This window comes from Anas platyrhynchos, chromosome 1 (genome assembly GCF_047663525.1).
Source record: "Anas platyrhynchos isolate ZD024472 breed Pekin duck chromosome 1, IASCAAS_PekinDuck_T2T, whole genome shotgun sequence".
Lineage (NCBI taxonomy): Eukaryota > Metazoa > Chordata > Aves > Anseriformes > Anatidae > Anas > Anas platyrhynchos.
The window spans coordinates 136423781-136440428 of record NC_092587.1 but is presented as its reverse complement, the minus strand read 5'-3'; the positions used below and the strand labels follow the sequence as shown (position 1 = coordinate 136440428).

The following is a 16648-nucleotide window of genomic DNA, read 5'->3' as shown; positions in this document are numbered from 1 at the left end:
ATGGGAGCTGTCTTTAAGTATAACTGAGGCAGAGCTGTGAACAGCTGTTATGAAGTCCACAGCACCAGGCATAATCTCCCATGCAGGGCAGTCACCCTTGGCAATAAGCTGGAAAAAGTGGTGTTGTTTGAAACAATGGTGCTGACCTGTACCTGAGCCAGAAATTCAACTTGTATCTTCACCTGCCTTTGAGGTTGTGCCCGGTATGGAAGCCTCTGTGAAACACAGGTGACAGCAACGAATTAAAATTATGTAAAGGAAGTGGTGAAGAGCGTGTCACTCCCCTCTTACTTATTTGCCTTCCTGTAGCAATACAATGGACGTAGCTGTGCTTTTTCCCTGTTGCCTTACGGAAGTGTGGGGTAAGGGAAATGAGTAAGATGTAGGCGTTTGTTTTTTTTTTTACACCCTCTTACGTGGGCAGTTTAGAAGTGCTTAATAATGAAATAACACTGTCAAAGCACAGAAAAATATGCCTCTGAGACGAATTTATGACTTCCGTCCTTTCTGTGCCCCTTTACTATAACCGCCACAGGGAAACATCTTTGCAAGGAGGAGGTATGTTTATTTTTCATATTTCTCTGTTGTTAAATTTTATCTCAAAGAAGCTAGGCAAAGAAATACTGTATTCTGTCATTGTGTTGTTGTGATATTCTTAAAATAACTCTGTGAGAGGTGGATAAACACACTACTTACAAAATGCATGCTTTTGTCTCCAAAGACAACATTTTGATGGCTTATTAGCACATTCTTTTCTGCAATCTGAAAATAGTTATTTAAAATTATTTAAAAATGGAAAGTGACCATATTAACAGCATTATTGGGTTCATCCAAGTAGCAGTATTTTGCTTGTTACAGCAAAACCTGCATTACAGTATTGAAGAGTGCCTATGTCCCTTTCTGTATTCTCTTGTAGAAAGCACAGCTTGCCTGGAAATATTCAGATTTTTAAATTCATACAGAAAAATCTCTATACAGAGTAAATTCCTTTGAGTAGTACTGCATTTAAGTACCAGTTGAATAGAAGTATTTATGTGTCTTTTCTCTTATTCCAATTTTAATACTGAGGTAGAATATTTCACAATATCCATAATTCTCTGAATATGTCAGAGGAATGTAAGCATAAATTTATCCTTATAGCACATAAAACATGTAAGCAACAATTACATCTCTAATATTCCCCTACAGGCAAAAATAATTCTCTAAATGTCTCAGAGGTAAATCTGGGAAATAAACTTAGAGGTCTAGTCTTAAGTAAGGTGCCCAGCATTAATAAGGTATTCTTTCCCTGCCCATTCCCCTTCCCAAAGGGGAAAAAAAAAAAAAAGAAAGAAAAAAAAGTGTTATTTTTGTTTGTTTGTTTGTTTGTTTGTTTTCCAGTAAGAAACCTTCCTTTCCAATGGTTATAAAAGTCATAGCATTATCAGACATGAAGACATGATAAGCTACATGGTCATATATTACTTATAACCAGCAGGTTATTGGGCAGATTTTTTCTTGTCTAATCATTCTCTTTTCGTCTCTAATCAGTCTGAATGAGAATAGTCACTGCAGCAGGATTTCAACCTAGATAATATTTCCAAAATTCAAAAATAAACATCATCATGTCTCAGGACTGAGCATTTTCAGGAAAAAAAAAAAAAAAAAAAAAAAAGTAATTAAAATTGACTTGTTCTGCAGTATGAAGTCTAGCTGTAGCCTATTTTCATGGAAAATTCTACAATGCGAGAATAAAACAGCTTTGCATGGAAATACTTTGTTTCCTTAATATTTTGGTCAATAATCTGCACAGCAATTACTTGGGATGTAAGAGAAAGTTTTTCCCACCTTTGAGGAAAAAAAGTACAGTTCTACTGCAACAGTTTTTCTAAAGAGAAGAAATATATGATAATACCACAGGTATAAGAAAGAGAAGGAAAAGATATTTTCAAAAATGATTTTGTGATTTTCATAGAAAAAGAAAAAAGGCAGTGTTTCTGTGTAGTAGTTATATGTGGATTCCAGATAATGTAAAATGCAGAATGAATTATTCCTTCTGGATTAAAGGCAGAAAACTTTGTTATAGAGGGATGCCTCTAGGCTGATCATCCTGACCTATCTTTCCAGTGACTGGTGGGAAACAAACAGAGTGAAGGCTTTATTCATCACATGCTAGCTTGAATAAACAGTCTTAAGTATTGTTTCTTTCCAGCCACTTTAAAGGCAGCATAGAATTACCGGCTCCTTTGTGGGCACAGCTATACAGCACTTGTACAATGTCAAGTAAGATGAACTCCACCCTGCAGTCTGGTGGCATCTTCAGAGTTAGGTTAAAAGGTTAAATCAAGTTAATTTCTTTTTGTTTGTTTCCAATCGTAAAGTATGGTGTTTTAATTCCAAATATGTTATTTGTAATTCTTTACAAATTGTGTCCAAGATCTGAGAGCAGTTTATGCATTTTCTATTCAGGAACTTTTGAATAAAAAGTAAAAATGGTCTTGGGCTCAAGGCCCAGAAGTGAAATCCAGTCTTTCTTTGTTAGCAATCCGTATTACCACAAAGAATCCAGAGTAAAATTTATTTTCTTTGACATGTTTCTGCAGATACAACTCCTACAGTTTGTAATATCCACAGAAGTGATGGAGCTAACCTAAGCTGACTCAAAGAAAGTGAAGAAAGAAAGAATGATACATAGAAGCAAATATATAAACAAAGAAAAGAAAACACTGTTTGCTTAAAATAGTGTGTTGTAGTGTGTTGGGTGCAAACACAGTAATCACATCAGCTCCACTCAAAAATAAACAGCACCTTGAAGGAAGGTTAGCCATACTTTTGCACACCACAGACGGGTGAATAAAGAAGAAATTAAAAATAAATCTCCACAAAACTATAACATTGTATTAGGTCTTCTAGATAGCAGCCTCATTGTATTAGGCGTCCTAGATAGCAGCCTTTGCCTCTGGAAACTTTGAGCCAGGCCATATTTATTATGTGCCTACATTCCGAGTATGGTCAAATGAAAAAAAAAAAAAAAAATCCCTTCTGTAGAGTAGTCCCAAAAACCTTTACACAGCACAGTACCTGCCTGAATCTAGCCAAGAAAAAATATGAGGTACAAGGTATAAGAGTGTATTCTTGAGCACCTTTTCTGGAGAAACATTACTTTTTCTTATATCACTGCTGAGGAAATAAAAGGATCCAGAAGGAAAATACACCTTTTAAATTCTCCCCTTGCTCACCCAAGGGATGCAATGGAGGCCAAATAAATTATAGAATCATTAGGGTTGGAAATGATCTCCAAGATCATCTGGTCTAACCATCACCCTACTACCAATGTCACCCATTAAACCTTGACACTAAGCACCACATCCAACCTTTCCTTAAACATTCTCAGGGATGGTGACTACACAACTAAAAAAATAGATTTAGAAGGGATAGAAGAAATTAATGGGAGATCTGGCTTTCTCAGACTGCTAAGTACAACAATCTAAAAAGTAGCTCTTAACTTTGAAACCCCTTAGGACACTTCTCACCAGTAGCTGAGAGATTCTGTAAGTGGAGGCTTGCTCTGTGCTTTCTCTTTCCTTTTACTTTTCTCCCTAAGAATCCACTGATGTCAGTTTTGGTCTGCTCAAATACAGTATTTTGTCTGAAATCAGTGCTGTCGGCTATGTGATCAGTTGCTGTATGGGGAAATAAAGAGAAAGAGGCTTCCAGCTTGGACTGCAATGAAGCTTGGACAGGAGACAGCCAATTGTTCTCATAAGATGATGGCTTCTTAGCATTATTTGGGAACAAGTGTTTGACATGGGGGGTGCTGTAAGGCTCACTGTAGAGGTACATCCAGTGGTAGGCAGTGATGGTGCTTAAGCTCAACAATTCACTGACTTGGAAAGCTGTGATGCAGACCTTCAGTTCATGATGATAGTAGCTACTACATGATTATTATTTCCCATTGAAGATCTTACCTTTTGATAGGGAAGACACAACACATGGAATTTATTCCTCATGTGAATATACAACTAGAACAGCTCTTTAATGTAAGCAAATTATCAACTTGCACTTCATTTTTTTCTTGGTTTTGCATTAATGATATGGATATTTGGGCATATCAAGTCCTGTGCATTCAAAATTCACCTTGAATCCAAAGTGCCTTACTCTTGAACAGATTAACAATGGTTCTAAATTCAAGATTGAAAATATGCCATTCTCTCCTGCAGGAACTAGTTTTGGGAAACAGTCTCAGAGTTAGGTTGTAATCATCTAATTGTTACACAGTGAAAGAGGTGGAAAGCTTATTTTAAATCCTTAGTCCTTTATAAATAAACCAAAAGTCAGTGCTTAACACAGACATGGGATAGAGAACTTCCCTGGCTCATAGCTGTAGAACTTATGTTCCATTGTAGGCTGGACCTTAGATAAACTGAGGATCTAGACAAAGTTCTCAATAGTGACCGTCTTCATTAATAATCTCCACTACATCATGTCCCTGAGCTGATTAAATCATAGTCAAATTTTCAGTATCTGTAACAATGGTAGATAATCCTCAGACTCAAAACAGATAAAATCACTGCTACGTTGAAGTAAACATGTAATTGCAAGATCCAACTAGTATGCAGTTAGTTTTGCTAATCAAGTGCTTAAAAACCACTAAATAGACATGCAGAGCTCTACAGGGTTTAAGCAGTTACACAATCTCTCCACAGAATTGATGTGGGATATTCTTCCTGTGTTTGCAGACATGAATGGCACAGCCATAGAAAATTTTATCTGTGTGATATATAATGTTTCTTTCATGAACTGCACTTGGCATGTGAGCAGGACAGTTCCAGGAGATACCCAATATTTCCTGTACTGGAAGAGCTCACAGTAAGTAGGTCTTCTTGAGTCTTGGGAATTTTGAATTCTGGTCTGACATGTGACATTACTAATATTTAACTGAAGCAATTTGTCATATAAAGGAAAGAAGATTTCATAGGATGCCAGAATTATGTCAAAGATAATTGGGGAAGGCACACGGGATGTAGATTCCAAAATGTGACAATAGAAGATAAGAGAGCTTATTTTCTGGTAAATGGAAGTGGACAAAACATTCAGTCCTACGAGAATAGGATTTATCTGTACAAAATTGGTAAGGATATTTTTTTTTTCAATTTTATTTCATAGAACCATAGAATGGCCTGGGTTGAAAAGAACCTTAAAGATCATCTACTTTCAATCCCCCTGCTCTGGGAAGGGTTACCAACCACTAGAGCTGGCTGCACCCAGCCTGGCCTTGAATGCCTTCAGGGATGGGGCATCCACAACCTCTCTGGGCAACCTGTTCCAGTGCCTCACCACCCTCTGAGTGAGAAACTTTCTCCTAATTTCTAACCTAAATCTTCCCTGTCTTAGTTTAAAACCATTCCCCCTTGTCCTATCACTATCAACACATGTGAACAGGTGTTCCCCCTCCTGTTTATAGGCTCCCTTCAAGTACTGGAAGGCCACAATGAGGCCTCCCTGGTGCCTTCTCTTCTCCAAGCTAAACAAGCCCAGATCACTCAACCTTTCTGATAGGAGAGGTGCTCCAGACTTCTGATCATCTTGGTGGCCCTCCTCTGGACTCGTTCCAAGAGCTCCGCATCCTTCTTGTGCTGGGGGCCTCAGGCCTTCATACAGTAGTCCAGGCGGGGCCTCACAAGACCAGAGTAGAAGGGGACAATCACCTCCCTCTCCCTGCTGGCCACCCCTTTTTTGATGCAGCATAGGACATAGCTGGCCTTCCAGGCTGCAAGCATGCACTGACGGCTCATGTGTACCTTTTTTGGGGTCCACATCAGGACCCCAAAGTCTTTCTCCACAAGGCTGCTCTCAAGTTCTTCTTTGCTCAGTCTATATAAATACTGGGATTGCCCCAACCCAAGTGCAACACCTTGCACTTGGACTTCTTTTGGCCAAGAAGGCCAACGGCATCCTGGCTTGTATCAGAAACAGCGTGACCAGCAGGGCTAGGGAGGTGATCGTCCCCCTGTACTCGGCTCTGGTGAGGCCGCACCTCGAGTACTGTGTTCAGTTTTGGGCCCCTCGCTACAAGAAGGACATCGAGGTGCTTGAGCGGGTCCAGAGAAGGGCGACGAAGCTGGTGAGGGGTCTGGAGAACAAGTCCTACAAGGAGCGGGTAAGGGAGCTGGGCTTGGTCAGCCTGGAGAAGAGGAGGCTCAGGGGCGACCTTATTGCTCTCTACAGATACCTCAAAGGAGGCTGTAGCGAGGTGGGGGATGGCCTGTTCTCCCACGTGCCTGGTGACAGGACGAGGGGGAATGGGCTTAAGTTGCGCCAGGGGAGTTTTAGGTTAGATGTTAGGAAGAACTTCTTTACTGAAAGGGTTGTTAGGCACTGGAACAGGCTGCCCAGGGAGGTGGTGGAGTCACCATCCCTGGAAGTCTTTAAAAGACGTTTAGATGTAGAGCTTAGGGATATGGTTTAGTGGGGACTGTTAGTGTTACGTCAGAGGTTGGACTCGATGATCTTGAGGTCTCTTCCAACCTAGAAATTCTGTGTGATTCTGTGATTCTTGGACCTCATTAGGTTCTTATGGGACCACTTCTCCAGCCCGTCCAGTTCCCTCTGGATGGCATCCCTTCCCTCTATTGTATCAACTGCACCACTCAGCTTGGTGTCATCTGCAAACTTGCTGAGGGTGCACTCAATTTCGTCATCACCATGGTAGATGATATCCATCACCCTTCCCTTCTATTTCTAATATTACACTAAGGGAGTGAAGAATTCATCCCTGGGGGAAAAAAAAAAAAAAAAAAAAAAAAAACTTTTTAAAAATCCTTTCCTCAGAACAGAGAGACAATCTGAAAATCTGAAACCCCACAGGTCAGATAATTTTGAACATTTCAGTCAAATATGTGTTCTGTGAAAGAACAAGCTCACCTTTTGGAATTAAGTGGCCATGGATGCCTGAGTGGAACTAACTAGATGTTAGGTCTATACCAGTATCTCATAATTCTGAACTCTGTTCATCCGCAGAATACAAAAGAACCAAGCGCTTTAGTACAATGAGTAAAATATTTTTTCATTTTTTTAATGAGTTTATAGTTAGAAAAAGAAAAAAAAAAAAGAAGGAAATTGATTCAATTTAATATGAATACACACACAAAAAAATGCTGCTCAGATTAAATTTCTCATTTCACTAAAATATCACAACAGGTTTGTTTCATAGAATCATTAGGATTGGAAAAGACCTCCAGGATCATCTGGTCCAACCATCACCCTACCACCAATGTCACCCACTAAACCATGTCCCTAAGCACCACATCCAAACTTTCCTTATACACCCCCTTGGACAGTGACTCTACCACTTCCCTGAGCAACCCATTCCAATGCCTGACCACTCTTTCTGGGAAGAAATTTCTCCTAATTTCCAACCGGAGTTTATTTGTTCTAATTTCATTTTACCTACAGTTATTTCTGATATTCCAAGCACCTCAAGTGGAATGAAAGTTCTGCTTTTGAATATGGGGTGAATCTGGTAATTCTCACAAAGCTGCATTACAACTTTTTAGACCACTTATTTGAACAGCCACCTAGCCACTTATATTAAAAAACAAACAAAAAAAAAAAAAAAAAAAAAAAAAAACACAGAGTAAAAAGACTTGTTTTTTAATCAGTTTTATTCATAGATGCATAATAATTTTGTTCTTAATTAAATTATTTCAGAGAAGCTCACCCCTCCATTAAATGTCACTGTGAACTGTACAGGACTTTCTCATAGTTGTGAAATTAAGTGGCAACCACCTCGTACAAGTCATGTGAAAAGAGACACTTGTTTCAAATATCAAGTTGTCATAGAAAAGAAGGTAAGAAGAATTGATTATAACACTTAACTCTGTTTGCCTGCTTGTATTTCCACACACACTACCATACAACTGATCCCCTGTTCTTCTGTTTGAGTGACCACTCCATTTTTATACAAGGTATCCTTGCACAGGTATAGAAGTGCTATCAGACCATGCTACATTAAAGAAACTGGTCAAGGATCCCCACACTGAGGGTGAATACACAGAGCATAATCTTCCTCGCCATTACTATTATTACCTCCTTCACCTTCCCCCCCCCCCCCCAAAAAAAAAAAAAAAAAAAAAAAAAAAAAGACCCTAGCTTGGCCTTCTTGGTTTATGGAAGTTGGCTGACATGAACATAATTCTGCAAAAGGATGTAGTTGGCCAATAAAGTGAATTACATAGTGAATTCAATGTGTAACTGGAATTCTTGGATTGTTGCAAGGGCTCAAAATTGCCAAAATTTTTAACTTTAAATGTAGCTAGCTGGTTTAAAGATCAGAAGGGTATGATGTTCCTCATTTGCAGAGCACTAGAGGAAAAAAAGTGAGCAATGCGAAGTAGAAATGTAGATGGTTTAAATAGATAATGCTAACACCAACATTTAACATGCTCATCTTATAGCTTGTGCCACATTCTCCCTCGTGGTTTTGTTTTTGTTGTTGTTGTTTTGTTTTGTTTTGTTTCTTGTATGTTTCCTGTTTTACTGTTAACTGGAATTCTGTAATTCTTTTGTATGCAGCTTTTGTGTAAACAAGCATCCTCCCAGATCCAACTGTCTACTTAGATGACCTCAATGTCTGTACCTTATCTGATTCTGAGGTTTAGCTAAAGTAGGTCTGCATCTTATATACAGTTGTGAATTTCACTTCAGCTGTCACAATCAGATATAAATGGGCAGAAATACACATCAGTTCATTGTGGGTTGTGGGAGGGCTTGGGTTTGTTTGTTGGTTTTTTATTATTTTTTTTTTCAAGTTCAGTGTCTTTTTTTTAACTTAAAGTGGAAAGAACCATCCATGTCTTAATAAAATATATATACATATATATTGTACATGTTATTAGAACAGAATAACCAGGTTGTCCAGATCTTACCTATATATGGTTGTTACTATGCATTTTAATAATTGCAAGTATTTTGATGATATGGGTGAATACACACGGTAGTATCCATCAAAAATACTGCTTGAAATATTTGTAGAAACAGTTGAACTCATGGTTCCAACAGTAAAAAAAAAAAAAAAAAAAAAAAAATCAAAAGGAAGACATAACATAACTAATTAAAAGATTAACAGTGTAAAAGTTACATAGACAAAAATTTTGATGAAGAAAGCATTGCCCCAGTTTGTTAGTATTTTTAAAGATACTCTTATGTACAACTGAAACACAGACTTTTCATTTGTGGGCAACCTGAGCCTTTTGTTGTTGTTGTTTAGTTCTTTGATTCACAGTTCTGCAATTAAAATTAAAGTGTACATTATTTTAGACCATTAGTGGTAAGGAAAAATGTTTCAGTGGAAGAACTGTTTAACTTCATGGTCTATAAAAGAAGGCATATGAAGCACGTGGGTTTTGTTGTTGTTGTTTTCTGAAAATCAAACATTCATAAGGCGAGACACCTTATTACAAAGAAACAAAAGGAACAATCATAAACATTCAAGTTCTCTGTTGTTGCTAGGTTGATCCTGAGAAAGGCATCAAAGACACATCCAAAATGGCAAGTCTTTATTATCCTATTAATCTAACATTTATGCTGTTTTTATGCTATGTTTATATAACAATATCCTCCAGTCAAATTGCCTTGGTTTCAGTATACTGTGTATGCTTCTTATTGACAAGTTTCCTCAACATAGTTTTAAACTGTTGTTTATAAAATATATTCCCACATATATGAAACTTTATATTATTTCTTTGCAAGTCACAAAATCTTCCATTTTACAGTTCATTGTACTTCCTAGCAAACTCATACTTGTGTATAAATATGGATCATAATTCCACATTTCTGTTGAAGATTAAAAAAAAATAATGAAGAAAAGGAGAACTATGGAGATTTGTACTTTATTAATGGTCTCTGGGAGAGGTCGAGATGAAGGATGCAGGAAAATATCAACTGAAAGATTAAATCAGTATAAAGGAGGAAGAAGAAAAAAAAAAAACACACACAGTTTTCAAGAAAGTTCAGTACTCTTCTGAGAAGCATTTCCATATATGTCAAATGTTTCACTTCTATGTAATCTGATTGTTAAACTTTACTTCAGTTTTGAAAACAATTATGGGAAAGGGAATGCCAATTCTTCCGAGAAGTTCCTGCTAAAAGACTTACAGATTGAAAATACACTATTGTTTTGTTTTGTTTTTTTTTTCCAAAATTTTGCTCTTTAGAAGAGGTTAAATGCTGCAAATTTCATCCTCCCAGCACCACTGACAAAGATATTCATACAAAAGGAATTAAAATGGAACAAACTAATTTCTTAAGGGATGATTTTCTATTTGTTATTTCACTCATCTGTCCATAGATATATGTGTAAAATTTGAAAGTGTCTACATCATTAAATGAAGCAGACACATTGTTATCTAGCAAAGAAAAAGCTCTCAGTCTAGTTTTCTGTTTAGGAAACAAACATCACTGGAAACTCCTACATATTTGACAGCTTTAGTGCAGAAAGAAGATACAGCATCAAAATCAGAGCTACTGACAATGGTTGCTTAGTGAGCAAAAACTGGGGGGAGTGGAGTACACCTGTAGAGTTTGGTAAGAATGAAAATCATTTTCTTGACCTATTTTTTTTCTCAGATATTACTTGTCTGCCTCACTTCTTACTTCAAAGATAGAAATATTTTTATATTTGCAAATTTCTTCAATTTGCTAGGATGAAAGGAGCAAAGAACTGGAACATCTCTTAATATAAGGGAGGTTTCCAACCATTCTGTTGTGACAGTTAATTCTTCTTGCAAGAAGACGGTGAATAAAGCACATTTTTTCAGGTCTTCATTGTTAGCTGTTTTCCTTCTTCCATTTCTACTTTTGTCTTCATAAACTTCTTATTTCCCTGTTGCTCCCTGCCACCTTGAATTTTGAAGTACTCTGTAGGACTCAAAACCTCACAAAATGAGTTTCTGAGGGTTGAGGCTTGGTAGTCTCAAGTTACTGGATATGGCCCACATACTGTCTGCCATCCTACTCATTCACATGTTACAAGATCATGAGGAGCTAGGCTAAGGAAGTAGTGACTTCATAATGGTGTTTCACATAGTTGAACAATCTTTCTTATTCTGTTATACTAAACAACATTTTGATGACTACATGTCTTTCAGGAGGAGAACAACTTATGTCTACTTCATCGTATCTGCTACTTCTGGTATCAGGACTGGCAGCAAGTGTCGTATTTTTTCTCTGTGCAGTGTAAGCTTTGTTTCTTGTGCATTTTTTTTTTATTCTGTACCTGAAATAACTCCTCTTTCTCCAATAGAAATGTTCTGGTGTCTTTTAAGGAGGAGGGAGGGGGAAAAAACTGACACTGAATTGTTGCAGGAGTCATGACACCATACATGTAGACATTCCTCAAGTGGGCTCTACATTCCTGATTTCCAACCCTTTTACTTGCTTGATCAATATTGCACAACTCCTTTCAAGACAAGGTCTTATATCAGTTCTCCTTTCCTACTTTCAGATACTGCAATGTAGAGGTGTGGCATGTAAAATTTCCTTGTTTTAAAAATATTTCTCTTTAAGAGGATGAAAAAACTTCCTATGATTTATTAAAAATTCATAAAAGAGATTATTATAATCCAAATTCTGAACAATGAACTGATGCCATTGTTTTAAATCCACATAATTTTTAGTTAATCTTTCATTACTTTTGTCTTGGAGGAAGAAAATAATAACTCAGGAGTATAATAAAATTATAGTACATTTTGATGTTTGCATACTGAGTCTTTTCTTCACCACCCCTTTTTGTCACTGTAGAAATATTTATTTGAAAACAGTACCTGCTAGAGTACTACAGCCAAAAGACCCGTTCCATGAGATCGCTCCAATGAATTTCCAGGTATATTTTCCTTCCATTTGTCCAAAATTTGTTGTAAATGAGGATCCATTGCAGTTTCAAAGGTATGACCTAAGTGACAGAGAAATGTGCATAAGCAAAGAATTTTTTCCTTTTTTTTTCTTTTTTTTTTTTTTTCCTTCTGTTGGTGTACTGAAAGAGGAATTCCATATGAAAATAATTCTTCTGGTTTTCCTTTTCCATTCTAAGATATTTGTGATATGACCACCTGGAGCATTTGACAAATAAATAATTTCACCCACCTTTCCTTATAAACCATATGCTATCACTAGGAGTGCTGAGCCTAAGCTCAGGACAATAATAATGCAAATCTAGGCTGCTGCTAAGTTATGGGGTTAGAATGGACAGAGAAATCTACTTCTGGTAAAAAATACTTGTGTAATAGCAGATGCTGAGACCATGTTAGTATTTGGCAACACTGCTTAAGACGGGAAATTTTTGAGGTTATGGTAAGAAAGCGTAGTAGAGAGCTAAGAGATTCTAGCTTACACAGAGTGCTTGAGAGACTCATGAGAGCAAGGAACAGATTGCAAGTAACAAAGGGGAACTGACAGTCTGGAGAGCATTGTGCAAAACTTGCTGCAATTCAGAAAGTATTTGAGTTGGCTACAGACAGGCCTTGAAGCAAGAACATGTCCACAAGGAAACACTGGAAGCCTCTGTTAATCCTTTTAATTTCAGTTAGAATCATAGAATCATAGAATATCCTGAGTTGGAAGGGACCCTTAAGGATCATCAAGTCCAACTCTTGACACCGCACAGGTCTACCCAAAAGTTCAGACCATGTGACTAAGTGCACAGTCCAATCTCTTCTTAAATTCAGTCAGGCTCGGTGCAGTGACCACTTCCCTGGGGAGCCTGTTCCAGTGTGCAACCACCCTCTCTGTGAAGAACCCCTTCCTGATGTCAAGCCTAAACTTCCCCTGCCTCAGCTTAACCCCGTTCCCGCGGGTCCTGTCGCTGGTGTTAATGGAGAAAAGGTCTCCTGCCTCTCGACACCGCCTTACGAGGAAGTTGTAGACTGCGATGAGGTCTCCCCTCAGCCTCCTCTTCTCCAGGCTGAACAGGCCCAGTGCCCTCAGCCGTTCCTCGTACGTCTTCCCCTCCAGGCCTTTCACCATCTTCGTAGCCCTCCTCTGGACACTCTCCAACAGTTTCATGTCCTTTTCATACTGTGGTGCCCAGAACTGCACACAGTACTCGAGGTGAGGCCGCACCAGCGCAGAGTAGAGCGGGACAATCACCTCCCTCGACCTACTAGTGATGCCGTGCTTGATGCACCCCAGGACACGGTTGGCCCTCCTGGCTGCCAGGGCACACTGCCGGCTCATATTCAACTTGCTGTCTACCACGACCCCCAGATCCCTCTCTTCTAGGCTGCTCTCCAGCGTCTCATCGCACAGTCTGTACGTGCAGCCAGGGTTTCCCCGTCCCAGGTGCAGGACCCGGCACTTGCTCTTATTGAACTTCATGCAGTTGGCGATCGCCCAGCTCTCCAACCTATCCAGATCCCTCTGCAAGGCCTTTCCACCCTCAACAGAGTCCACAACTCCTCCAAGTTTGGTGTCATCAGCAAACTTGCTCAAAATACCTTCTATTCCTACATCCAGATCGTTTATAAAAATATTGAAAAGTACCGAAATATTGAACAGTTCCTTAGTCACATGAACTTTCCAATGTTAAAAAAGATTAGATCTCTGGCTTTTCAGTGGAATAACCCTAAGCACCAGTACAGGCTGGGGGGTCACCTGCTGCAGTGCAGCTCTGCAGAGAGAGACCTGAGAGTCCTGGTGGACAGCAGGCTGTTGCGAGTGCAACATGCCCTCGTGGTCAAGAAGGCCAACGGTACCCTGGGGTGCATTTTGAAGAGTGCTGCCAGCAGGTCAAGGGAGGTGATCCTCCCCCTCTACTCAGCCCTGGTGAGGCCACGACTGGATTACTGTGTCCAGCTCTGGGCTCCCCAGTACCAGAGAGACATAGAACTACTGGAGCGAGTCCAGAGGAGGGCTACTAAAATGATTAGATGGCTCGAGCACCTGTCGCATGATGACAAGATGAGAGAACTGGGCCTGTTTAGCCCAGGAAAGAGAAGACTGAGGGGAGACCTCATAAATGTGTATAAATATCTGAGGGGAGGGTGTCAAGAGGATGGAGCCAATCTCTTTTCAGTTGTGCCCAGCAACAGGACAAGAGGCAACAGGCACAAACTGAAGCACAGGAGGTTCCAGCTAAGTACAAGAGGGCACTTCTTTACTGTGAGGGTGACAGAGGACTGGCACAGGCTGCCCAGAGAGGTTGTGGGGTCTTCCTCTCTGGAGCTATTCAAAACCCACCTGGATGCAACGTGCTCTAGGTGATCCTGCTCGGCATGGGGGTAGGATTAGATGGTCTTCAGGCCAACTTTGGCCATTCTGGGATTCTGGGATTCTGTGAGATGTCCTTTGGTCCTCTTTGGGGAGCTCATCATGAAGGGAATATCTAGACACTACTACTTCAGTCCTCTCACTGACAAAGTCCTACAACAGCTTCTGTATAATAAATAACTACCACTTAAATAGTAGGAGGTTCAAAATTGTAACCTAGTGACTAATCTAATGCATGAAATACTAATGAAATGGTTTTTTTTTCTTTTAATAGACAGAACATGAGAATCAATTAATAAAGCATGAAACTGAAGAAATAACTGTTATTGAAGAAGTGGCATAATGGCATGCAAGTGAAGAGAGTCGGATTGTTTTTGGTTTTGTTTTTGTTTTCACATGAACAATTATGTATCTTGTTGGCAATAATTTATAGGTTTTTCATATCGTCCTTCTTGTAAGCAGAGATAACATCATTGCCTGTAGAGGCAGCTCCTCAGGAACCTGTCTTTGAAAAACTCCTTGTATTTGCTTGCATTTTCAAAAAATATTTTCAGTTGTATGATGATGATTTCTTCCTTTTTCTTATGAAGACCATTTTTGCAGTGTTTCGGCAAAATATTTCAGTAGTGCTGTGGAAGTTATTATACTAATTTTCAATCTAATCCAAAAGAATAAAATAGGAGCAACCACATTTAAGGGTTTTATTCAGAGCCTTCAGTGGTCCACTGCCTAGGAAACAGCTTGATCAAGGCTGTAATCAGGAGTAAAAATTTATCATCTCTATGAAAACCCACTGAAAATAGGCCAAGATTAAACATCTCAAAAATGCTCACTTGTCCACAGAAAATGAATATTGTTAAAGATTTCAGGAGACAATTTTCTCATAAACCCATTTATTGCCTCCAAACTATGTTGCTAAGTCCTTCAGCACAATATCACCTAGGGGCTGACCCTCACTGTTTACAAACCCAAAGGTTTCCTCCCACCTCTCATCACTTCTTATTTGTGGTAAATAAAAGTATAACTTGAATTGTGAATACTAACAGGTATCAGATAGCTGGGAAGGGGAGGAGGGATGGTGTACAATGTCAGAAATTAAATGTTTGAACTTTCAACCAGAAGCCTGACACTTGCAAGCTGAAGTACAGGCTGGCTGTTTTTATAACACCTGGACAAAACAGAAGTAACACATCCTGAACCTCTAACTAGTAAGCAGGTATGAGACACAACCTTAGTATGGAAAGCTAATCATGCATTCCACTTTAGCATGTGGATCATTTCAGTTGGGGAAACCAAGGGTTAGAGGTCATTTATAACCATGGGGTGGCCAGTGTCCCATCTCTTATTTTCCCCATGCCTGTACACTTCATTACCATAGCCTGTGTCTCCACTTCTAAAGGCCTCTGCTGTCATACAAGGATACCCTTCATCAGTGGTGGTACCTTGGTGGTATCACACAAAGATAAAAGTAAACCTAAATCTGGGCTGCTGGCAGGACACTTCCATAGAAGTCTCTAACTTACTGCCAGTCTCCAAACTAAGTTGTGAGAGACAGACAGACAGACCTCTGGATCTGAGACCCCATCCTGCCCTGAGCAAGCTGAAGTTGACTCTCATGTCATCCAATGTATATATTACACTGTTTGCCTTTCTGCTTTCTCTCAGGATTTTAAAGTCCATCACATCATAGTCCTTGCATTTAAGACTGCCCTTGACTCACATCCTTGACCAGTTTTTGTTTAATGAGTTGCAGATCCAGTTCAGAAGATCCTGTAGTTTGCTTGTCTAGCATGTGTATCTAAATATTGTTTCTGGTGATGATTTCTATAATTCTCCTGTTTTACATGTATCCTGACACACTGCCCTTCCAGCAGGTCTCAGGATGGTTAAAAACATCTTAGGCAGCTGAAATCCCATCCTGGCAGATAAAGTTCACTCAGGGTGACAAAATTCCACTAGTCCACAAGAAGTCCTCTTTGAAAACAATTTTTTTCTGATTTTGTGTTTCTAAACAAGCTTTTATTAACAATTTCTTTCAACTACCTTTAAAAACAGAAACAGAGAAGGAGCCTAATCTTAAACTATCACTTCCTAACAATAAAAGCTTCTGCATCAAAAGTGTTCAACTAAAGGCAAAGTTTATTTTAATTTAAGGGAAATGAAACAGATAAGGCCTACCAGATCCTCTCCATCCTGTTTCACTCACATTCAATCATGGCTATTGGTGAACTTCTTGCATCCACACTGCTTTCACTAGGAAAGCTGATGAGGCTACAAAGCCACTCAACAACCTGGAATTCACTGGAATTCACTTCTAGCATCCTGATGAGAACACAAGAAATCTCTCCATGACACAATGGAGGAGGGAGTAGGGGTGGGGTTAAGGTATCCCTTTCCCATCCCTGAG

General features: G+C 39.2%; 1 protein-coding gene across 2 annotated transcripts; it reads left to right on the top strand.

The window, feature by feature from the left end:
* The first annotated feature begins 320 nt into the window (after positions 1-320).
* On the top strand, positions 321-15271 carry LOC101793135 (granulocyte-macrophage colony-stimulating factor receptor subunit alpha). 2 transcript variants are annotated; one of them, XM_021275249.4, is made up of 10 exons: positions 321-558; positions 2583-2798; positions 4719-4848; positions 4941-5110; positions 7690-7829; positions 9490-9528; positions 10425-10563; positions 11127-11214; positions 11779-11860; positions 14516-15271. In XM_021275249.4, the coding sequence occupies exons 3-10, from the start codon at positions 4721-4723 to the stop codon at positions 14582-14584; spliced, it is 855 nt and encodes a 284-aa protein (XP_021130924.3). In that variant the 5' UTR covers positions 321-558; positions 2583-2798; positions 4719-4720; the 3' UTR covers positions 14585-15271. The 2 variants fall into 2 exon arrangements, with proteins under 2 accessions (XP_021130924.3, XP_021130922.3); XM_021275247.4 differs by lacking the exon at positions 2583-2798 and having other exon boundaries at positions 322-558.
* The last annotated feature ends 1377 nt before the right edge of the window (positions 15272-16648 follow it).